The 25,981-nt window shown below is 38.6% G+C and overlaps 1 protein-coding gene across 1 annotated transcript in view; it reads right to left on the bottom strand.

The window, feature by feature from the left end:
* HCN1 (hyperpolarization activated cyclic nucleotide gated potassium channel 1) overlaps positions 1–18,782 on the bottom strand; it is a 453,436-nt gene extending 434,654 nt beyond the window's left edge. The window contains exon 1 of the mRNA XM_070774701.1: positions 18,286–18,782. Coding sequence (XP_070630802.1) covers positions 18,286–18,692 — 407 coding nt within the window. The 5' untranslated portion in view covers positions 18,693–18,782. The remainder of the gene's footprint in view (positions 1–18,285) is intronic.
* Between the last annotated feature and the right edge of the window lie 7,199 nt (positions 18,783–25,981).

Below are 25,981 nucleotides of genomic sequence, written 5' to 3'. Positions count from 1 at the left end.
AATGAACTAATAAAGATTTAATTGTTACAAATTTGAGAGGATTTTACCCCACCAGGGTAATTGCTTTTATAGAAAAAAAAAAAAAAAAACATGCAAAACTATTAATTATTTGTAATGGCTTACCAAAAAGAAATCTGAGAAATAAACAGTGAAAAAATTCTAAAATTTAGCTGATGATTAAATATTATGGAATTAAGGCATCATGATTTTCTCCACTGGTATACTATTTTATACAATTTTCCTACTGGCATTCTTTCCTTCCATTAAAATTACATCCTTATGTATACACTGTCTTATTATTAGACAAAAATCTTCTCAAAGGCTATGACTTAGTGTCATTCTTTTTTGCATCTAGAATACTTAATAGTCCTTGAAAACATACTCAGCTTTCAATAAATCTTTACTGTGTGAGCTCATGTGTTTTAGAAAAACCACTATAATTTATATATTTGTACCTATATAATATTAACAGGATAATAAAAGAAAGTGAAAGGAAATTTAATATTTATCGCACATGGGCTATGTGTGAGGCATTTTTCACATATTATCATAACATTCATAAGGGTATAGGTATTATTTTCTTGAATTTTACAGATTAGTTGCAAAGAGGTTGAATATCTCCTCAAATCAAGTTAAAAGATTGACTTTTCTGAGATTATGTCTGGGTCATTTTCCTACCATAAAGTTGCATCCCATTGCTTTGCCTTAGCATTATTAGGGTTTTGTTGCAAATACAAAACAGGTCTGTGAGTAAAACAGAGAGAGAAACAGTAACAGTCAACTTATTTTCATTATATCCTGACCTTTTTTTTGAAAATTAAGACCTCTTAACTTTTTTCCTTTCATTCTTTATTATAAAACAAAACAGATATAGAAAACTGGAGAAAACAGTGACTTATCATAAGCCAAATAACCTTGAAATCACCACCCAGGACATGAAATAAAACTTTTCGACCCACCCAAGAAGCTCATCCATCCATGTTCAGGGTCCCAATCACAGGCCCCTCCCACCCTCCAAAATAACAGCTCTGCTTCCTTTCACTTGTTGCTTCCTTCTATAATTTCATCACAATTGTACATGCCTTGACTGTATACTTTGCTCTGCCCAAGCCTCCATTTCCAGAATGTCTCTTAATTTAGAAATTCCCCTCCATCCCGTTCTTAATACAGACGTGTCAGATCTCTAACACTGGATTTTGCTGATTACATGCTCCAGGTGAAAGTTCAGCACCTTCCCCCACCCTTTGTATTTGATACCTACTGATAAAACATCTAGATGTATTCACTGACTGGGAATGTAAAACCATGAATTTCTAAATGTATCATTAGCTTTTCATGTATTAGCATTAATGATTTTATAAGAACAATCTTTTCCTCCTCTACTAATTTGGTTATACATTGGTTCAGATAACTGAAGAAAAGCAGGGTCAGTGTTTGATTCTTTCCTTTTATTCAACTTAGGTTTCAAGGTAATGAATTGGGTCCCTCGGAGAAGGCAATGGCACCCCACTCCAGTACTCTTGCCTGGAAAATCCCATGGATGGAGGAGCCTGGTGGGCTGCAGTCCATAGGGTTGCTAAGAGTCGGACACGACTGAGCGACTTCCCTTTCACTTTTCACTTTCATGCATTGGAGAAGGAAATGGCAACCCACTCCAGTGTTCTTGCCTGGAGAATCCCAGGGACGGGGGAGCCTGGTGGGCTGCGGTCTATGGGGTTGCACAGAGTCGGACACGACTGAAGCGACTTAGCAGCAGCAGAGTTTCAGTAGGTAATGATTTCTTACATTATTATGAACTTAAATTTAAACATCTAATAAGCTTGAATTCATTGAAATTCTTACGCTTTCTGAAGCCCATCTGGCTTCTACAAGCTGACTCTTAAATACTTTTTTATATTATCCTGGTTCTCTTTGACAATTTCTCTACTATCTGAGGTTTTCAGTTGTTCCAGGCCCTTAACCTACATTTCCTGCCCCAAACCTGGGACATCATTTCTCCTCTTCAAATAACTGCAGACTTCCTGCTACTGGATTTTGCAAATCTCATCTGAGTTTCAGCTACTCTTCAAGCAAATACTTGGGGGTTATATGGAAGGGTCATCTGCTCTCAGGTCTACCAGATGACCTTGCTTCCCATTACTTCCTTTCTTTGACCTACATGGAGGTTTATAAAACACAAGTCTTGCAGCTGTCACACAGGTCAATCCCAATTACTTATCTTTTAGGTTCATGGGGACAGTTTTGCTATGAAAGTTGTCAGAGGTTTTTTTTCGTTTCACTCTCTATGTGCAAAAACCAAACTATCAGTGTCCTCTAAGATTCAGGTTCCCTCTCCTTCTCAAAATTATGTCAACTTCAATTTTCTTGTATCAAGATCTATGATCTCCTTTCCATTAACTATACAAGAACCAATTTACTAGTGCTTTATCAGGAATTTTTGCTTGAATTTGTGTTTTTTGTTTGTCAAACACACAAAAAAAGTATCTATTTACCACAGAGTTAAAATTCAAAATTAATTCTCTTTGAAAACATTGACTCAACCTTTATTAGGTATACCTATAGATAGTACTCGGAGACGGCAATGGCACCCCACTCCAGTACTGTTGCCCGGAAAATCCCATGGGTGGAGGAGCCTGGTAGGCTGCAGTCCATGGGGTCGATAAGAGTCAGGCACGACTGAACGACTTCACTTTCACTTTTCACTTTCATGCATTGGAGAAGGAGATGGCAACCCACTCCAGTGTTCTTGCCTGGAGAATCCCAGGGACGGGGGAGTCTGGTGGGCTGCCGTCTATGGGATCGCACAGAGTCGGACACGACTGAAGTGACTTAGCATAGATAGTACTAATTTTCTACCTCTATACAACTGGGCTTGAAATGAAACGCTTACTACTGTTATACCAAGCAGTACAATTTGGCAAAAGCAAAAAAAAAAAAAAAAGATACATACAGAAAAGTAAATGTGCCATTCTTCCTTAATGTCACTGCCCAGAGAAATGTATTTTCAAATCTATTTCGATGAAGATAACATTGATTCCAAAGGCAATGACATTTAAATAGTTTTATAAGTCTGTGAAACAAGAGCTATCCCCAAAGATCCACAATATATATTCCCAAAATTCTTTTAAACAACATAAAAATAAGCATCACAGCAAACAGAATTAATACAAGTATGTATTATATTAAGTGACATAAAATCTTATTTCTAAATATATGTTTCTGTATATCAGATTAAGATATCCATGCTAAATTAAAATAGTCAGTGTTGTTGTAGCAAATATAGGGGAACATACCATTTGGTTGTTGGAAATTATGTACAAAAACTAAAACTAAGCATAGTGTTCCTAGAATTTCTTCATTCATTCATATTTATTAAGCATGTACTTTGTGTCACACACACGTATCCTCAGAATAAAATGGTTAAAGCAATAAAAAACCCTCATCCTAAGTCAGGCTTAAATTACAGATAAGGGTTGATAATAAAATGAAGTAAACAAAACATTTAGCATAAATAAATTATGTGAAGTACTATGAAGAAAAGGCAAGGCAGAGATATGGAGGAAAACTGATAACAAGGGGTATAGAAGAGGGTTGAAATTTTACTCAGGTTATATTTGTTTATAATTTTCCATTATTATGAAAAATATTTATAGGAATCATTCCTATATACATGTATTTACATGTATCATTTTTTTTTATAAAATAACACACTGGCCTATAAATTTTCAAAAACTTTTTATATAGTGTCAAACTGACATTTAGAAAAGTTGCAACAATTTACACGGTCTTTGGAGCCATATGCTAGAAAGCTCTCCCCCAAAGCAACATTAGTAAATAATTTGCTAATATTTTTTAGGAACTCTGATTTAAATTATTTTTACCTTTAATAAAGTTTAACCTATTTGGATTTAATTTTGCTATTAACTGGTAACAATGGATTTTACTCAATTATTTTTGTCAATTAATAGTATTTATTGTAAAACTCATTTTTTATATATAGTTTGTATTTTTGGTTTTCATAGGCATTGATTTTTCTATTAACTATCCTCAGAGTTGTTAATATATAGGAATGTTACTGATATTTTTAAACATATTTGTCTTATAATAAATTTTCAGTGAATTTTGCAGATAATTCTATCATTTATCAGTTGGTTCTTTAAGCTCTTTAAGGCAGATAAACATATCTGCAAAAAAATAATTTAGCCTCTTCTCACCCTAAATATAATTCTGTGCCTGATTATACTGACTGACCCAACAACAGAATGATCTTTGCTCAATCCCTGTGGACAAGGTGTGTGCGTGCTAAGGCACTCAGTCATGTCCAACTCTTTGCAACCCCATGGACTGTGGCCCTCCAGACCCCTCTGTCCCTGGGATGCTCCAGGCAAGAATGCTGGAGTGGGTTGCCATGCCCTCCTCCAGGATCTTCCCGACCCAGGAGTCAAACACTGTCTCTTATGTCTCCTGCATTGGCAGACGGGTTCTTCAACAATAGCGCCACATCTAGCCTCAAAACTAACTTGGCTGATGGAATCCTGTCCCTCTCAAGGCAAATTTTTCTAACTGTAGCTCTAACGATTAAATGTCCAAGCAAAACTCTATCTCCCTGTGTCTTCCATGCAATGTTTCTAGTATCATACATCTGTGTTAAAATATTAAATAGTTCAAGAAGCCTTAACTTGGGGTCCAAAAATAAATGTGCCTGAAGGGAATCAAAAACTTCTTAAAATTACAGTCAAAAATTTTGAGAATATATATACTTTTCTAGGCAGAGAATCCACAGATTTCATTTGATTCATAAAGTATTCTCTGAGCCTGAAATCTAAGTGTCACTAACATAAATGGTTAGTCAAGGAACCATTAATATAAACAGTAATGAAGTTCATAGGATTTGGGGGTTATTTATATTATTCAATATGTGTACAACCATAACTAGGTAATTGCTATTTTATATCTCTGCTATTTTATATATTTTAAAAATGCATCTAAATCCTGGACAATATGTTTCTAATCTTCATCCTAATTTACTTACATGATTTTCCAAGACAAATACCAAATTTTATGCTCAGAACAAAAAACTTAAAAAAAAAAAAAAAAAACTATTTAAACAATTAATGACTCTTCTACAGAAAAAAGGAATACTCATTCTCCCAATAAGTATATTCATATAACCCTCGATAGTCATTTTCTCAATCTCTGCTCATGTCTCTCAAACAATCAAGATTGCACAATTTTTAACAAAATATACTCTTTTCAAAAAACAAGAAGGCTAACACATTCTACAAGGGCAGTAAGTGACATCTGCTGAAAAATGATGTAAAAAAGATTTTTTTCTTAAACTATATTTCTAAATAACCATTTTCCACAGACTATTAAATTGGACAATAAATAATAAAGTGACAGGGATTAAGAGGTGCAAACTTCCAGTTACAAAATAAATCATGAGGATATAATATACAGCATGGGAAATATAACTAATAATATTGCAATAAATTTGTATAGTGACAGATGATAACTAGACTAATCATAATGATCATTTCATAATGAATAAATATATTGACTCATTATATGGTACACCTGAAACTAACATAATATTGTATATCAATTATACTCCAAAGGAAAAAAATTGACAATTAAAAGAAAAATGAAAGAATTTAGCAAGTTATGAATCATCTTAATTGGCTCATAGATAACATTTAACAGATTTGAAATAAGACCCCAAATGGTTTATGCCATTTCCTGATGAAAATAAAGAATAATGGGAAGGAGTATACAACTCAATGCCATTAGAATTTTCCCCAAAAGCTATTTCTAAGTGTTAAACACTGTAGTATTCTATAGTAACTTAGAAGATAATACTATTATATCTAGAAAATTTTGCAGATAGAAGCTGTATTAGAAGTTCTCCAATGCTCATTCTCTCATGAGTGAATTTATTTCACAGAGCACACACAAAAACTGCCACCGCACATCGGGGTTTCTGCTGCCCAGTCTTCCCTGAAGATAAAAAGAAAGTAGAACAGCACATCCTTTACATGGCCCTCCCTTCACAGACACATCCACTGTAGGAATTTTGAAGACTGACAAGCATGTACTTAGTATTCTCCTTTCTCAAACAGTTCACACTTCTTAACTCCATTTCAATTTTACTTTCATAATAGCTAACACATAGCATTAAGAAGCAGAGGATACTACGACTAAGCACTACATATCTGTGCTTAGTCACTCAGTCGTTCCGACTCTTTGCAACCCCATGGACTATAGCCCGCCAGGCTCCTCTGTCCATGGGGATTCTCCAGGCAAGAATACTGCAGTTGGTTGCCATGCTCTCCTCCAGGAGGATCTTCCCAACCCAGGGAATGAACCCAGGTCCCCCGCATTGCAGGCAGATTCTTTACCTTCTGAGCCATTACATCTAGACACTATACAGTCATAACACAAAAATATGTATCTTCCCAACAACCCAATACTTTTTTCCTCATTTTTATAACTAAGGAAACTGAGGCCCAGATACTGAGGTGGTGGAATTCGGATTCTAACCCAAACAGGCTGGCTCCAGAATCTGTGTTCTTAACAAAACTATGTCACCTCAAAACATATCCGTAATCTTTTTTTAACAACTAAAATAGTATTAAAGGATTATAAGAAGATTATAAACTCCCTTCCTTTCACACCCACTTCCTTAATTTAAACATCCTAATTATTTCTTCTGACATTAAATTCAAAAAGACATTAAATTTCAAAAAGAAACTGATACATCAACTTTAAACCTTGCTCATTCTCAATCATTCAACTTTCTTAGAACATCCAACCTTCACCTACCTTTCTCTTTCCTTCCAGAATAATAGGACCATAATCTTTGTGTAAATCATCCTTATTTACTTTACAATGGCCAGGTAACTGTTATTCATTGCTGATCCAAGTAATGTAATTTTTTTTTTCTTTTAAATACATGGTTATCCACTGCCGTATTCTTGGCTGGAGAACCCATGGACAGAGGAGCCTGGTGGGTTACAGCCCATGGGATCGCAAAGAGTGGGACACGACTGAGCAGCTAACACTTTCTTCCTGGAGTTGATAAAGGTCTTTTGTTTATTTGCTTGTATTAAGTGACTGCTAAGTCCCTTCAGTCATGTCATACTCTTTGTGACTCTGTGAACTGTAGCCCACCTGGCTCCTCTGTCCATGAAATTCTCCAGGCAAGAATACTGGAGTGGGTTGTCATGCCCTCCTCCAGGGGATCTTCTGGATACAGGGATCAAACCCGTGTCTCTCATGTCTCCTGCACTGGCAGAGGGGTTCATATTCAACATACCCCATAAGTATTCCTATGAAACTCGTAGATACCTTGTTCCAAAGGATCTGCCTAGTAACATTGCTTTTCAAATGCTGATTACCGTTTTTCTCTCCCCTGAAAGCCTTTGTCCAGGGGCCTCTGCTTTCTGGCCCCTGTTTAGACTGGTTTCCTTCAAGACCGCTCAGTTACTCAGAACTCCTGGGACTTTCTTTCAAGGTTCTTCTCTGTCAGATTCCATATCCCATCTTTTGTTTTCATACTATTTTGATGCGATTCTTTGTTTTACTGGAACACATCATTCAGTACTTTGTAAGAAAGGATACAAAGGTGATTAACATTAGAGTTCTTGAATTCTGATTGGTTTTATTAAATCTTCCTATTATGCCAAAGCCTTTGACTGTATGGATCACAATAAACTGTGGAAAATTCTGAAAGAGATGGGAATACCAGACCACCTGACCTGCCTCTTGAGAAACCTATATGCAGGTCAGGAGGCAACAGTTAGAACTGGACATGGAACAATAGACTGGTTCCGAATAGGAAAAGAAGTACATCAAGGCTGTATATTGTCACCCTGATTATTTAACTTATATGCAGAGGACATCATGAGAAACGCTGGGCTGGAAGAAGCACAAGCTGGAATCAAGATTGCCAGGAGAAATATCAATAACCTCAGATATGCAGATGACACCACCCTTATGGCAGAAAGTGAAGAGGAACTATAAAGCCTATTTACTTTTTGAAAGTGAAAGAGGGGAGTGAAAAAGTTGGCTTAAAGCTCAACATTCAGAAAACAAAGATCATGGCATCTGGTCCCATCACTTCATGGGAAATAGATGCGGAAACAGTGGAAACAGTATCAGACTTTATTTTTGGGGGCTCCAAAATCACTGCAGATGGTGACTGCAGCCATGAAATTAAAAGACGGTTAGTCCTTGGACGGAAAGTTATGACCAACCTAGATGGCATATTGAAAAGCATAGACATTACTTTGCCAACAAAGTTCTGTCTAGCCAAGGCTATGGTTTTTCCAGTAGTCATGTATGGATGTGAGAGTCGGACTGTGAAGAAAGCTGAGCGCCGAAGAACTGATGCTTTTGAACTGTGGTGTTGAAGAAGACTCTTGAGAGTCCCTTGGACTGCAAGGAGATTCAACCAATCCATTCTAAAGGAGATCAGTCCTGGGTGTTCTTTGGAAGGACTGATGCTGAGGCTGAAACTCCAGTTCTTTGGCTACCTGATGGGAAGAGTTGAGTCACTGGAAAAGACTCTGATGCTTGGAGGGATTGGGGGCAGGAGGAGAAGGGGACGACAGAGGATGAGATGGCTGGATGGCATCATTGACTCAATGGACATGAGTCTGGTGAACTCCAGGAGTTGGTGATGGACAGGGAGGCCTGGCATGCTGTGATTCATGGGGTTGCAAAGAGTCAGACACGACTGAGAGCCTGAACTGAACTGATTATGAAGGGTTTACAATTTTTTAGAGGTCACTTTCTCTCAGAATTTTGTAGACTTTATCACACTATCAGTTAGCTTACAGTATTTTCTCACTTCTTGAGAAATACTATAAGTTTGTAACTTTCTCTTTGGAAAGTTTTAGGGTTTCACTTGTTGTTGTTGCTTTTTTTCTTTTTTTCTCTGATTCAGAGGAATTCTAAGGTGTGTGATGACCCTTGGTGGGGTCTTTTCCTTTCATGGTGCTGAGCATTCTGTGAGTTTCTCAGAAATGCTATTTCACATCCTGCCACCTGGAAAATTTTATTTAAAATGTCTCTGTTAATTCCATATGTCCATTTTCACTCTATGTTCTCATCCTGCAACTGCTTTTATAAAGTTTGATCTTATAAATTAGCCTTTATTTTTGCTTATATTTTCTATTTTTTTTCTTTTGGCCCTAATTATGAGGGGTTTGCTAGACTTTATGTGCCAACTTATTACATTCTGGCTATTCTCTTCATAGCATATTGTTCTTACTGTACAGATGAAATATCCTGCTGAAGATATGATTCTTAGAGTATTTTAAAGTAATGTTGAGTTTCCCCTTATCCCAAATGCTTCTCTGTTCTTGGGACTTTCTTTTGCTGTTTGACTTAGTTTTTCTATTTTATGATGAAGATGTTTCTCAAAAGTCTCATAATCTTTTTCTTTTAGATATTAGATGATTTAGTACCAAAATATACATACAGTCTTGTATACAAATGTAAGGCTTTCTGCAAGGTCATTAGGTAATAAATGAGAAATTTTACTGGAAGACCTTGAAGTATCTTCCATAAAGGTAGTTTCCTGTTTCCTGCCTGGGGAGAATTAACCAAGCACAACAAAGCCTTCTATATTAGGATTAAGAGTTCTGCATTCACTAAGGAGACCCTTAATTAATCCTCCTGGTTTCAGACTGGTTTTCCTGGAAATTATTTCTTAATGGGTCCCTTCATGTCCTGAACACTTCTGGGGTTCAGTGGTGAAGGATTGGGTAAGTGTTAACAAGGTAACTTCATTAGCTTTCTTTCTTTTTCCCAAAATGTTTCCAGATCCCTTGTTCTCTGCTTTCTCCTTTTTCTTCTAGTTGTCTGTGTTTCTTTGTGGTTTTTTTCATATTATTTTGGGATGGTTTCAAGAAGGACAGAGAATAAATGATTAGGTTTAACATAATGTTTTCTTGCATATGTGGAGAATTATTTATACTGGCAGCCTTGTTTCTTTGAGGTAAAAGAGCTGGAATGACAGAATCAAGATTCCAAACAGGGACTTCCCTGGTGATCCAGTGGTTAAGAGTCTACATTTTCACTTCAGCATGGGTTCTATCCTTGTTCAGGGAACTAAGAATCCACATGTCACACAGTTAAAAAAAAAAAACAAAGAAAAAGACAACATATTTGCTGAAAAATAAAGGTTATTAAAAAAAAAAAAAAAAAGATTCCAGACAGCTAAACTCCTGGCCCAGTTCTCATCATCCATCCATGTCACCAGGCTCATGGTGCTTAACCTCCTTTCAGTTTCATTTAGTCCTCTCTAAAGTGGGCAGGAAAATGCAATGGCTGGGACATGTACTTACAGGTGGTAACAGGGAAAGGATGCCAAGTATTGCTGTAGGAAAAGAAAGAGATTTCTTTAACTGAATTTATGAATGTAAAGAATAAATGCGGCACACCCTGGTTGAACTGTGCATTCATTCAGTATTTTTTTTTTAATAAACTGGGCCAGAAATTTCACTTCTAAGACAAACAGAAATGCATCTCTGCACACACACAAACACACACACACAAACTGTGCAATAGCATTCAGACCAGCAATAATTATAATGACCAAAAACTGAGGTATCCATCAACTGATGAATCAGTAAAATTTGGTGTACGTGTGTGTGTCATGTCCAACTCTTTGCAATCCCATGCACTGTAGCCCACCAGGCTCCTCTGTCCATGGGGATTCTCCATGCAAGAATACTAGAGTGAGCGGCCATTTCCTTCTCCAGGAGACTTCTTGCACTCAGGTAGATTCTTTACCATCTGAGCCACCAGGGAAATCCAAAATTTGGTATATCCATACCAGAATAAATAAAGAACTGAAATATGCTATAGCACAGATAAAACATGAAAACATTATGCTAAGTGAAAGAAACCAGTAACAAAAATTATATATTATATGATTCCATTGATATGAGATTTCCAGAATAAGAAAAAAAAAATCTATAGAGGCAGAAGGTAGATTAGTGGTTGGATAGAGCTGTGTCGGGGGAGGAAGGGAAGGAAAGAAGAGAATTGAGTGCTAATGGATACAGCATTCCTTCTTAGAGTGATAAAAATTTTCTAGAATTGATTGTGGTAATCGCTGCACAATTCTGTGAACATATTAGAAACATTCAATCATTCCCTTTAAATGAGTAAACTGTATGGTAGATAAATAATATCTCAAAAACTTGTTAAAAACTAAAGCATCTGAGAAAGCTTAGCAGGAAAAATGTCTACTACATGCATTCTTATAGCATGAGGAATATAAAATGAAATAATACTGATGAAGTGAGGGAGCTTAAATTCTAGTAGCAAAACATACATGAAGTATAAATTCTGATGAAACAAAAAGCCCAGATAGAAAAACAAAGTGGAGGGGGGAGGTGTTGAAATGTGATCACAGTGATTAAACTGAAATCCACATGAGAAGAGAAACTGTTATAATGCAGAATGACTTAAAGTGAAAAGAGAATTTCAGGCAATGGGGTTAAATGTCACATCAAAATCTGTGGCAGGAGAGAACTCAGCTGGTTCTGGGAGCTGAAAACTTACCCAGGTGGCTGAGGACAGTGAGGGAGCGAATGGTGTGTGACAAGGTTGCCCAGATAAATTGAAATTATGCAATCTTGTAGCTCGTTTGTCAAATATATTCAAGAGTAATGGGAAGCCCTCAAAGGATTTTAAGTAGTGTGATAACTTCATTAGACATAAGATAACATGGCATAAGATCATTCTTGCCACTCCAAGTACTCTGTGATGAACAGAATGGAGGACAAATTCTGACTTTCTGTCCTAAAACTGCCTGTGAATATCTAAACAAGAACATCAACAGTGCTGTATCCATGTCACTTAAAATTTTAAGAAGAGTCTTAGTTGGTAGCAGTATTACTTGATAAGATCAGTATGTACAGAATATAATGAAGACTAATGGACAAAGATGTTTGCTGCAGCACTGCTGATAATAGTGAAATACTTGAACGAAACCTGAACATACAAAATTTGTAAACAGTTGCTAACTCTGTGTATGTGTGATTAGCCTTACTTCTTTAATTAATTTTTATCGGAGTATAGTTGCTTTACAATATTGTGGTAGTTTCTGCTGTACAGCAAAATGAATCAGTCATATTTACACATAAATGCACTCTATTTTAGATTTAATTAGCCTTACTTCTTTAGAGCTGTAACATCTTGAAAATAAAAACAGGTCTATGTAAATAAGATTATTAAATTGTAAATCTGAGGCATGCATAATTTTGATACTTTGCTTTAATTTCGTTATTAAATGAAACATAATATTACCAGGAACTTAACAAATAAACTTGAAAAGGGTCATGAAATCAATTTTTATCACTCATACTTGGGTGAGGTATGTCTGATAAATGAGCATTTATCAGATGTGCTTATATACTAATGTCCCTTGAACAGTTTCTCTCTTGCTTGCTTATGTGGGCACGCGCACGCACACACATACAGAATTAACACAGGCAAGAGGTTTATTTTGCAAAAACATAGAAAACTCCAAGTGAACCAAGGAGCATCACCATTTCCCCCTGATTTTTCTCTTCTGGGAAGATAATGCTAATTTGTACATCAAGATGCCTTCACACACACACACAAATTAATTTTCAAAGTACTTAGTGTAAGTATAAATAGTTTTTTATTCTAGTGCATGCAGACTTTTTCTTCATCACCATTAACTCTCCTCCTAAAATACATCGTGTCAGCCTAATTCATAGCTTGCTACCTCTTTACTCAAAATGATGAAATGAAAATTTGTCACAGACCCTGAACTTGTTCAATACTCTTCCTGCAGTGCTGATGGTCTACCATAATTTTGCATTATACCTATAAGAAACTCTATTTGAAAGTCTTCATCCTAAGTCCAATTTTTGTCTCCAAGTAAGGAAGTAAATGGGCTCAGCAGGTAAAGAATCCATCTGCAATGCAGGAGCTGCAGGAGACACAGGTTTAATTCCTGGGTTGGGAAGATCCCCTGGCAACACACTCCAGTATTCTTGCCTGGGAAAAAGTCCCGTCTGCAAAGGAGCCTGGCAGGCTATAGTCCAGGGGGTTGCAAAGAGTCAGAGAGGACTGAGGGACTAAGCACGAGTGAGCACAAGTGAATAATCTGTTAAACATAAGAATTACACTTGAGATGGCAAAAAAGATCACATCCAAATCACAGATTTATCTTGCTTGCCTCATACTCACTTGGGGACACAGGTTCATTGAGTGAAATAATGCAAAATTACAAATACTATTTAAATTGCTTCCTGGTGTTGGTGGTGTTTTGGTTTGTGGTTTTGATCAAGCAGACATAGTTTAAATTCTGTTAAATGAGCCTATCATAACAATGGTAAGTAATATATGGTTCCAGTGCATTTGAAATTCTTTCATTATTATTCAAGATGCAAGTTCATCAACACAAGCCCACATAATAAAATGTGAATTGGTAAAAGTGCTTCTGCCTGACTCTCAATTTACATAATAAGCCCCCAAAGTAGGTTTAAAGGCAAAGTTGCTCAGGAAAAAATGGAAAATAACTTGTAATATTTTAATAGTATAATCACTATATCTGCTAAGCCACTTCAGTCGTGTCCGACTCTGTGCGACCCCATAGACAGCAGGGATTCTCCAGGCAAAGACACTGGAGTGGGTTGCCATTTCCTTCTCCAATGCATGAAAGTGAAAAGTGAAAGTGAAAACGCTCAGTCGTGTCCGACCCTCAGCGACCCCATGAACTGCAGCCTACCAGGCTCCTCCATCCATGGGGTTTTCCAGGCAAGAGTACTGGAGTAGGGTGCCATTGCCTTCTCCGATCACTATATCTATTAAATGCAATTAAATAGTGAACTATTTAGCAAAATTTAAAGTTTTATAATTTACATGTATACTAAGAAAACATAACTGAATAAATTCATACCTCCACATTTTTTCAAATAGTTTCACTATAATTGGGCTGACCAGTTGCTAGAGCCACTATGAAGAACTTAACTGAATTTATAAGATAGAAAAAGGTTCACTCTAACAGAGGAAAAAAATAAATTCCTATGGTTAATTTTGGCTGTGTTGATACAGAAAGTAAATAAAAGGAGCATTGCTGAGGAAAATACAGTGCATTCTGCACAAAGATAACATAACAGTAGGCTAATTAGTCCTTAAACCCCAGAAGGTCGAATTGTTTTCCTGGGAGAAGCTCCTAGAAACAAGCAGTCTCTCTCGGACTAACTGTTATACAGAGGAAGCCTCCCTTCTCTAATGAACGCATCAGTGACCTCTGACATCAGCACAGTTGTGGATGTAGCCTGAAGCAGAGAGGCAAGGCCAGATATGGCAGTATCTTCAGGAAGTGACTCTGGTCTCTAGAGTCCTTGTGTACTTACCACACAATAAGGTTTTCACAGTCATTCACACTAATTGATGAAACGCAGTGGAAGAAATAATGAGTCAAGATATAAAATCTCCTCCCTTACCAGAGGCAAGATGTTTCCTGGCAGTATATATGGAATGGGAGCGTTATTTTTTTAAAAAGGGACTTATGTAAGCATGATCCAACAAAATAATGTCAGAATTCTTGAACTGACAAATAATCTGTTGATAAATTCTTCTAAGGCAAATTACTCACGTAATAGCGACCATCCACAAGTCCCCTAGCTATTCTTTCAATGCATTTGAATGATTATATCATAAATGGACTGGCTATGAAATTACAATGCTTGCCCAGTACCACTTTTTTATTAAGTGAATGAAAAGTAAAGTTTTAGCTAATAAATATACAATCACTGTTAGTAACCTCAAAATCATGTTTAACCTTCAAATTATTTGTTTGTATGCGCTATTCACATGAAACTCAAGAAGACAGAAACCGAGTCCTCACTACACAAAAAATCAGTGTGATTTTATTTTTTAACCATGTTTTCCCTAATTTGGGTGAAGTTAGGGTGATTCTATACCATGGTATAAACAAAAACATACTTTTTTTTTTAACTGAATTCTCTAGCTCCCACCCAGTTATTTCCAACAGTATTGATGGTATTTGAGTCCTCTTTAGTCCCTGAAGATTTCTAACATCATCCTCCCCTGAGAAGAAAGGGAAATACAGTGCCTCTGCCCTACTTACACCAGAGGCAGAGAAAACTACTCGCCAGACACAGCAACAGCACTCCTGGGCCTAGGCGGGTGAGAGCGCTTGGAGGAGCTGGCTCTCCAGAGTCTCAATGGGAGCACAGCCCCGCAGCCTGAGGGAAGAAGGGAACCTGCCCTGGAAATCAATCATCCTGGGAAGGGACTAGATCACCAGCTGCAGTGTCAAAGTCCTGACATGCCCTGGAGTGCGGGCTCATGCTACACTCAGCAGTGTGGGACCAAAGAACTGACTGACCAAACTTCCCTGGATCTGTGAAGGCTTAGAACTGTGAAGCGGGTTAAAAGAAAAACCAAAAAAAACTGGGTATCTTTAATTTCTGGTATCTCCCCATTCTCCATGGAAAGGTATTCATAACTCTCACTTTCTCAGTCACTAAATGACTATTAACTTAACTTTGGCATTGTAGGAAACATAGCAAAGCACTTCCTCTAAAGTGTCTTCATCAGGAAAGGGTCTGAGGTGAACAGCTCATGACTGTAACATTTCTGTATTTTGCTGATTCTTCCCACACTGCTTTTCCTTTAGAAAAAGAAAAATGCTAACAGAATTATGCTTTCCATTTTTGTTTTTTCTTCATTATATTATCCTGACATGTTACAGATTTTTAAGAAACTTTATACTGGAGGTAAAATGATATAAAGACATCAATAAAATAATTATGACTTAAAATATGCAAGCAAGTATTTACATTTCTTCCTTAGTTCGTTGTTTTATTGATAAGACCAGCATATATAGTAATTGTGAGTTTTAAAATCTATTTTTTTCAGATTCCTTCCAGTTAAAAATCCAAATTATAATATTTACCTCTACCATTTTCTTTTTCCAGTTATGCAAGGGAAAATCAAATGTTCCAAACTGTTCCACAGCAGTTTGTTTAGAGTATTAACTCACTTTTTAATCATCTCTCATTTCTTTCAAATGCATGATAAAGTCGAACTATCATCTGATTTCCATTTCTTCCTCCTGTTTAGTAACAAATTTATTTTGCTTGTTTTAAAGAGATACCCTGTCTCATACGACTTACTTAGGAAAATGTGGAGAATCTTTAATTTCATGAATTTCATTCATTCAAAAGATTCTGGCACACTATACCAATTCCTGAAAGGCGGCCCTATGTTTTTTATCTAATAAATGATGAAAGTTTAATTATATGCCACCATTTTGAAAAAGTGTAGTCTATTTTCACACTGCTTGAGAAATAAAAGTATCATAATTAACCATTTAACTGAGTTCAAAATTAAACAAACAGAACATAGCATTTTATGTGCAAGTAGATATTGAACTACATATATTTCTGGAAAGACCATGCTTAGTTTTGTTATTAAGACTAAAGGCAGTTTCTGTAACATTCTTTCATGAAGAAATAACAATATGGGTTGAAATATATTTCCACTTAAGACTGAGGTAGAAACAGTATTCTACATCTGATTTCAACTTAAAATTCTAAAGAATATGACAATGTTATATACCTTAGAATAAGGTCATTCATAGTTTGCTTCTATAAGTATTAGCCTACTGAAGGACATATGTTTGATTATTTAGTAGATTATTTTAATATGAACATTTTTTCAATCAAACTCTTAATTTTCCATACACTATAAATGTTGTTATGTTTTATAAGCCCTCCTTTGGAATTTGTTATGTGTTTTTCCATATAAGAACCTTAACATTCTACACTTCCTAAAGTACATTCATCCTATGCATAAATAACATGGTTACTTATTTCTGAGAATATATGTATTTTTACGTATATCTCAGAGAAGGTGAAGACGGTTTTTCCACGGCTTTGTGCGGCAGAAGTATGGGTTTTCCACTAAATGTTATTCAGAACTCTGGACAGCTCCCATCAAGGCGTGGAGTTGAAGCCAACTGTCCCTTAGTTTCTACAAGCAACTCAAAGTAATGCTGCTTTTTATTGCTGTATTTGTTTGCTGTTTAACAGCCGCCTATTAAAATTGCTTAGTTTGCACCACATTCTTTTTCTTCTTTTTCTTTTCCGAACGATTTCAGCAGTAAATGGATACATATATACATATCTACATACATAAATGCCACTCTTGGCTTTTGCTTACTGGGTTTTGTTGTTTAATTAAAAGCTCAGCCTTCCTCAGGCAATAATATAACGTGACCGCAGGGTGTTCATACACTAATAAGAGGATCTACTTCACGACCTTCATTTGATAATCTCTAAACACGCTTATAACCCAATGAAAACTTGGGCGACAAATAAGATCAGGAAATGTCTTAACGTTAATTCACCGAAGCAGAGTTTCCCTGACAGCTCTCCTGCCCTTGTTCCCCGAGTTGGGAAATGGGAAAGAGATTTTTGAAATAGACTAGTAGCCAAGGTCAAGAAAGGGTGCCCCTCTGTTTCAGGAAGGGGGCTCTGAAAACGCCCCCTGTCTCCTTTTCGGGAACTCGAGGCTTCCTGTCAGGCTCCTGCCCCACCAGGCAGCGCAGCTCCACTGAAATCTCAAGTCAGAGGCAATCCAAGCGCAAATTACCCTTCCTCCGCCTGCCAGCCACTATCCTGAAGAAAGGCACTGAGGATCCCCAGTGCCTATAAGCGGATGAGAAACAGATTAACACCCTCTATGGGCGAGAGAGGCTGGACCGGCCAGGACCCGTGAGTCACTGTCTCGGGTCGCCTCATCCTCTCCCCAAACTCAGGAGCGCCTTTTGCCCCTCTGGGAGGGACCCACTTCTTGGGGGAACAGCGCGAGGGAAGGTGGCACCCCCAACGACTTTCTGGCCACTTTCTTACACTCTCATCTCTCCGAAGTGAAAGTTTCCCTGCACAACTTAGCATCCTCCCATCCGGGGGTCACCGTGGCCTTCTTCCCCGATCTGGCCCCAAAGTTCCCGAGGCAAAGGAGGAGAAGCTTCCCCGGGGTTCCCCGGGCAACAGGAACTCATCAGTCAACCCCCTCCTGGGTGGAAACTAGTTGTAGAAGAGTCGAGCCTGCCGCCCGGGTAGAAGCCACGGCGGCTCCTCCCGCGGCCGGCCGGGCGCCCCCTCCCCGCCATCCCCGGGGCGACCCCTCCCAGGAGCCGGGAGCGCGAAGGAGGGCGCGCCCGGAAGGGAGGGTGGGGCGGCCAGCGCGAGTCCTCACCTGAAATCACTGTAAGGGTGGATAATCCAGAAGCCTGCAGTTTTAACCCTTTCCTGCTCCTTCTCCACCGCCTTCTGGCTCCCGAACATGCGGAGGGAGAATTTGTTGACCCCGGGCTGCAGCATGGAGGTGAACTGCCGCTGCATGAAGCCGTACTGCCGCCGGGGCCCCTCGGCGTCCTCGAAGCCCCCGGCCGATTCCTCGCCGCCGCCGCCGCCGCCGTCCACCTTGAAGCACACTGAGTTGCCGTGCTCCTTCGCGCCGGTCCCGCCGCCCCCCGGCGGGGTGCCCAGGCGCTTCTCGGCCGCGGCCGGCCCCGCGCCCGTCGCGGGCGCCTTGGTGGGGAAGACGCTGTTGCCATCGTCCCGGCTGTTGGACGAGGAGTTGGGCTTGCCGCCTCCTTCCATGCCCGGGGGACGCGGCCGGCGACGGCTCGGGCTCCAGACTCGCCGGCCGCCCGGCGCCGGGGACACGAGGCGGAGGGGGCAGGGGCCCGATCCGGCGGCCGCCGAGCCCGGCTGCCCGTCGCGGCGGCGGCGGCGGCGGCGGCGGCTTCTGCTTCCCGCCCGCGCCGCTTCTCGCTGCGCGCCTCGCTCCCGCCGCCGCCGCTGCCCTCAGTGGCTGCGCTCCGGGCTCCGGCGCGGCTGGTGCTCAGGCTGAGGCTGCCCGAGCGAGGCGAGGCTCGGCTCAGCCCTCGCGCGCCAGCGCCTCCGCTTGGCTGCCCTCTGCTGGCCGGAGAGGGACTCTACCCGCCCGCACGCGACACGCTGTCTCTCCACTCTCGCTCCACTTCTGCCCAGCGTGACATTGAACTCGGGAGCTCTCGCAGACATTCATTTGTACATGTTATGAGAGACTCGGTGTATGTCCGCACCAAAAGGAGGAGGGAGGCAAAGAGAAAGTGAGAGGAAGACTGAGCCAGCGGATATATTCATCCGAAAGAGACAAACATCCTTGAACTCCTTGAGACCTTGTCACATTGAACTCCTATTTGAATGATGTTACAGATCAGGAAAGGGGGAGAGTGTGGCTCTGGATGCAGAAAATTCAGCGTACAGCTAGGTGTGCATTAGAAAGTAACGGCTGATATTAATTTCATGAGTACAGGGAATTGTACATGTATGTGTATGTGTGTGTGTTTGTGTGTGTGTAGTTGAAGGAGAGAGGCAGACAGGGAAAGAGACTCGATTCTTTGTAACCTAACCCAGGGTAATCAGTTGGGGCTTTGCAGATGAAGCTCTGCACCTAGGGACAGACAGCTGACCTCCTTACACTTATCCTTGATTTTTCTCTGGAGCTTCGTATGCATAAGATGGGATTTCTTCCTTCCCAAGGCCACTCACATCAATTCGCTGATCTTCCAGCAGCCAATACTGAGAGAAAAGTGTGTTAGGGAAACCTCACCAGAGCTGACCTAACTTTTCAAGTTATATAATCAATAGAACATACTAAGAGGCTTGCGTGTTGGTCAGTGTTCAATGATGCCTCACCAGAAAGCCAAGATGCCTTGGAATCTAGATAGAATGTAATGACCCTTTCAGATGGGGAAAGTATTCTCAAGTGAAACTTACAGCTTGCTGCTGATGCTGAAGAAAGCATTCTGAGATTCCTCGTATTCCCTTGGTGTCTTCCAAACCCACTGGATTAGCTGAAGGATGCAAGATGTGCTGCCAAACTCAACAGTCACTCAGCAGGGCAGCCCCAAAGTCTGAAGAGCTTTAGGACTCCCAAATGTCCCAAAACATCTGTTCCAGTTACACGCATTGCCTCCCTGCCAGCAGCCTCAGTAAAGGAATCCCTGCCCTGCCAGGAGTCCCTGATCTCATGGGTCCTGTTGGCGACAGCCACTTTTCAGAATGAGAGGAGTGGGCATCTCAGGGAGGAAATCTACAACAAGCTGCCAACCAGTGACTTAGCATGAAAAATGATTGGGGCCAGTTAAAGTGTTTTCCTGGAAACAAACAAAAAAAAACTGAACAGGGAGGAAGCCGATTGAGAATAGGAGAGGCAGGGATAAAGACAGAGGAAAGCAACTAGAAGCCCTCATGCAGGGTTAACAGAGGCTGAAAAAGGAAGCAGAGAACAGAAGGGAAAAGAAGAGAGAAGCAGAAATGAGACTCCCTTAGGCCTAGCTGTGCTCTAATTCTGTACAAGTCCCCTTTCCATTCTACTTGCCATAGTCTATACTGCATCTCCTTGTTCAGCACGCTCCACCCTGACTCAGACACCATCTGTTTTTAGCTAATCAAAACCCAGAACCTTAAGAAATAAGTATAGGTGGCCAAATTTCAATGGTAAGAAATAAGGAAAATAGGAGCAATATAGTGCTCTGATTTATCAGAGTAGGGACTCTGAAAACCCAGGAGGTCAGGTAAGGATACCAGGTGCTGAGGGAAGAAGGAAACCAAGAAGATGGATAAAAACCAACTCTGCCTAAAGCACAGTTCTTCCGAAGAAAGGCCCGATTACTCAGGCAGCTTCTCTTTATTGAAGATGTTCCCTACATTTCTCTCATCCTGCAGGCTTCTCCAATCCCTCTATTTTCAGTCATGAGTATGACAATGTATATTTTAACATAAATTTTATAATAATTTAAAAATACACCAACAAAACGTTATGCTAACTGAGTTTAAGTCACTTTCTCTTTTCTTCAAGCCAATCCTTCTTTTTGTTCTTTTTTGACTTAATCTTAACTATGATCAAGGCAGTTATTTTTGTCAGAATTTTTTTCTGTTTCAATGTCTGAACTAAGCTAATATGACAGAATTACTGAAAAATAAAATTTCAAAATAGAACAAAGAAGTGTTTAAATACAGTCAAAAATTATTCATTGGTTGTTCCAAGTATAGCTTTTAGGCCACTCTTCATTCATTTAAATTTTCAAAAAGAATACTATTTTTTTAAAATTTGGAGAATATGCATATTATATTCACTCATTAGCAAAGTTACCAACAATAGAAAAAGTCAAGTTTCTCCATTTTCCTTTCAGATTGTTTTCTTAGAGTCATTTATAATGTGGACTGACAAAAAGCTTACTCAAAAAAAGAGAGAAATTGCAGAAAGATTAGGACAGAGTGAAAGCTATGAAAGAACGAAAGCAATCAGCAACAGAATTACCAAGTGTGTTTAGAATGTGACTCAATCATGAAACTTCTATGGCTAACACAGATTTCTTTCATTATTTAATTGTTCTATTTCTCAGTTCATTGAATGAATTAGAGAAGTGTTTGACAAAGGAAGATATTAAGGACTGATTATTCGCTCAGAGTGATATTGAGGAAATCAGAGCAAGTTAGTCTCTGCTCTTCTCCCTCTTCGCACTCTCCAGCCTCAGGCCCATATTTTACTTTCCTAATGGTAAAGAGTAAGCTCTGGGAGTTGGTGATGGACAGGGAAGCCTAGTGTGCTGCAGTCCATGGAGTCTCAAAGAGTCAGACACCACTGAGCATCTGAACTGAACTGAATAGTAAAGAATCTACCTGCCAATGCAGGAGACACAGGTTCTGTCCCTGGGTCAAGAAGATCTCCTGTGGAAGGAAATGGCAACCCACTGCAGTAGTCTAGCCTGAGAAATCCCATGGACAGAGGAGCCTGGGAGTACTACAGTCCATAGGGTTGCAAAAGAGTTGGATATGACTTAGTGACTAAAAAACATTTTCCCCTTCTTTTCACATCATCCTATCCTTCCTCTAATCAATCCAGAAATACGTGTATCATATACAGAACAGACCTGAATTTTGAACCTTTCCTCGGCATGTTTCCATGACTGTCATGAAAAAACCATCATGTCTGTTCATGATAAACCATCTCAGGCTGAAATCCGTAGAGCTAAATTAGAGTGCTTTTCCTTTTTTTCAGTCATCTTAAAAGTAAGACTACTATCTTGTTTCACTCCATGTCATTAGATGTTGATGATGTCAAAGAGTCATGTATTTCAAAGGAATCTGATTTCTGAGGTCTCATCAGAGAGTATCAATTATGAACTCATTTCAGAGAATGTACCATCAGTAGTTAAATGAGTATTGTTCAGGAAATACAAGGATCATGCATCTTTTTTAAATGTTCCATGTTTCCTTTAATACTCTGCTTGAGATCAAGTTGCAGGCAACAGCCAAAGATTGATAAAAAACTAAAATAAAATCTCCATGCAGCAGACGCAAGCACATGTGAAATGAGACCAGAATAAGATAGATGGGCAACATGAAGTTTGACAACATATTGGAAAAATCTCAGTGTAATTTAAAGATTTAAGGGATAAAACATTTTGGTCCTCTTGTTAAAATAAAGGAATATGATCAATACACATTTCACACGTAAGGAAGTAAAGTCAGATCTTCCTCTGTTGAAAGCAATAGTAAGGAACAGTGAGAACAATAGAGGTCCAAAGGCAATCTCACAGCCTCTCTGTCTTATGTCCAGGCAAACTTGAGTATCTGTTTGGAAAGCAAACACCAGTATCATGCTTAATGTGAAACACTGGCACTATTAAAGTTAGAACAAGGCACTCAGTTTCAGTACATCTATAATGCATAGTATTTTCAGTTGATAATATTGCTTCCCTAAAAAGCCATCAGAATCAACTGCATAGCCATCATGATTGATAATAGGATTTAGAATAAACAGAATTTTAAAAGTTGATACAAAGTAAACATGGAAATTTTATCAAAAGTGAAAGGATGGAAAAAGATATTCCATGCAATTGTAGCCAAAAGAGAGCAGAGCTGTCTATATTAATATCAGACAAGATAGACTTTAAATAGAAAAGTTACGAGACAAAAAATGACATTGTATTTTAATAGAAAGTACAATACAGCAAAGAGACAAACAATTATAAATGCACACTTCATGACAAACCATCAATATATATTGTGATTGCACATCCATGTATGCATATATGAAGCAAAAACTGACAGAATTGAAGGGAGAAGTGGGCAGTCCACAAATAATAGGTGAGGTCCTCAATGCTCTGCTCCTAACAATGGATAGAACAACCAGAAGATAAGTAAGGAAACAGATGACATAACACAATAAACTAATCAGATCTAACAGACGTGTACAGAACATTTGCTACAACAATAGTATACACATTCTTCTCAGGTGCACAGAGGATGTTTTCCAGGACACACCACATGCTACTCCACAAATTAAGCCTCCGTAGATTTTAAAAGATAGACATCATGCATAGTCTTAATTGAACACAGTGGGATGCCATTAAAAATCAATAATGAAAATTGAAACAATTCCTAAATTTGTGGAAATTAAAAAACCCACTCTTAAACAACCAATGGACCAAAGAATAAATCACAAAAAGAATTAGAAAATACTTAAGATGAGTGGAAACAAAAATACAGCATGCCAGAAATTATGGGACATGATCAAAGCACCAATACTTTGGCCACCAGATGCAAAGAGTTAACTCACTGGAAAAGACCTTGATGCTGGGAAAGATTGAAGACAAAAGGAGAAGGGGGCAGCAGAGGATGAGATGGCTAAATAGCATCACCAACTCAATGGACACAAATTTGAGCAAACTCCAGGAGTTAAGGAAGGACAGAGGAGCCTGGTGTGCTGCAGCCCATGGGGTCGCAAAGAGTCAGACAGGACTTAATGACTGAACAACAACAAAAAGGGGGGAATTTATAGCCACAGATATTTACATTAAAAAATAAGAGATATCTCAAGTCAACAACCTAACTTTACAAAGTAAGAAACTAGAAATAGAAAAACAAAACTCAAGAGTTAGCAGAAGGAAGGAAATAATAAAGATTAGAGCAGAGATAAATGAAATAGAGAATGAAAAACAATAGAGAATATAAATGAAATCAATATAAATGAAATCAAAAGTTAATGCATGAGACAGGGTGCTCAGGGCTGGTGCACTGGGATGACCCAGAGGGATGAGATGGGGAGGGAGGTGGGATGGGGGTTCAGGATGGGGAACACATGTACACCCATGGCTGATTCATGTCAATGTATGGCAAAACCACTACAATATTGTAAAGTAATTAGCCTCCAATTAAAATAAATAAATTTTTTTTAAAAAGTTAGTTACTTGAAAAGATCACAAAACTAACAAATCTTTATCTAGGTGGAGTAAGAATAAAAGAGAAAAAATTAAATTATTAAAATCAAAAATTAAAATGGGGATATTGCATTACTACTGATTCTGCAGATGTAAAAAGGATTACGAGAGTGCTAAGAACAATTGTACACCACCAAATTGGAAACTTGAATGAAATGGACAAATTCTTAGAAATCCAAAATCTACCAACTCTAAAATACAAAGAAACAAAAGATCTAAATAGATGTATAACTAGTAAGACAATTGAATCATTAATAAAATAGTAAATCAAATTCAGCAGCATTTTAAAGGAGTTATACACTGGTCAAGTGGGATTTATTCCTGAGTGAAGATCTTACCACACGAAAATCATTCACTATAATACCTCACAGTAACAAAATGAAGGAAAAAACTCACATCATTTCAATTGATGAAGAAGAGGCATTTTTACATGAGCAAGCTCTCCATCCTATCATGTAATAAAATGGAGACAATCTTTGCCTTATGTACTTAAAGTGAGATAGATATCTGTAAAGCACATTGCATAGGGCCCAGGCCAGAGTAAGCTGGTGTTATATTGATAATTCTCTGGGTAAAAGATACAAATTGATAAGTATAGCCCACTGTGATCATCCTTATAGCATGAAATGCATAGTGATATATAAAATGAATTAGTAGCCAACTTTTATCCAAACAAAACAAAAGTACTATGTTAAATACACATGGTAAAAGCAGGCGTCCTTGTCTTGTTCTTGATCTTGGAGGAAAAACTTTCAGTCTTTCCCCATTGACATAATGTTTTCTATAGGTTTTTCATACATGGTTTTTATTATGTTAAGGTGGTTTCCTTCCATCCTACTTTGTTCAAAGATTTTAATCACATAAAAATTTGACGTTTCTTGTATGTGACAGAGATCCCTCTTGATCATGGTCCATCTAACTCCAATGCTGCCCATGCCCCTAACTGAAATGATGCACTTCTTATTTTAATAATACATAGATAAATGATAGATAGATAGATCATGTGTCTTAGCTTTAAAAATTTTTTAACTGTCTCAGCACCAGATGAATGAATAAGCCAGTAAATGAACAAGACAAAATGGGGTTAATTATTTGCCATGGCTGAATTGATGGATTTTGCTTCCCTTTTTAAAGTATTTTCTTTTAACCTTTCATTTCCAAGGCCAGTCCTCATGACCCGTTGTCTGAGAGAGAGGAGGTGGTACTCTCACTAACAAAGAGGCCATTGATCAAATTGAGTCTCAGAGCTGACTTTCTCCACCTCTTTAGCAAGAAATTTCAGAGGAAGTCTGGATATGAAGTTGCATATTATTATAAATGAGACTACTATTGTTTTTGCCTCTGAATTCATTAGAATGCAGAAGCTGGGTTAAAGAAGGTTAATTTTTGTGACTCTTGTCTCTAGCAAACCTACATTTTGAGGTTTTATTACCTATTTTGTCCCTCACCCCTCACATCTCAATGGTGGCAATTTCTACACTATCCCATTCCTGTGCCCTCTTCTTAAGATTATTGTAAGCAAAAGATTTTTATTTTAAAAGACATTACTTAGAATTAAGGATAAAGTTTTAGCTGGAAAAAAAGAGGGTAAAGAATCCCACAAAAGGACAAATC

The sequence above is a fragment of the Bos indicus genome, chromosome 20 (assembly GCF_029378745.1).
Source record: "Bos indicus isolate NIAB-ARS_2022 breed Sahiwal x Tharparkar chromosome 20, NIAB-ARS_B.indTharparkar_mat_pri_1.0, whole genome shotgun sequence".
Lineage (NCBI taxonomy): Eukaryota > Metazoa > Chordata > Mammalia > Artiodactyla > Bovidae > Bos > Bos indicus.
Note: the sequence above shows the minus strand (reverse complement) of the source record. Positions and strands in the feature narration are given on the sequence as shown.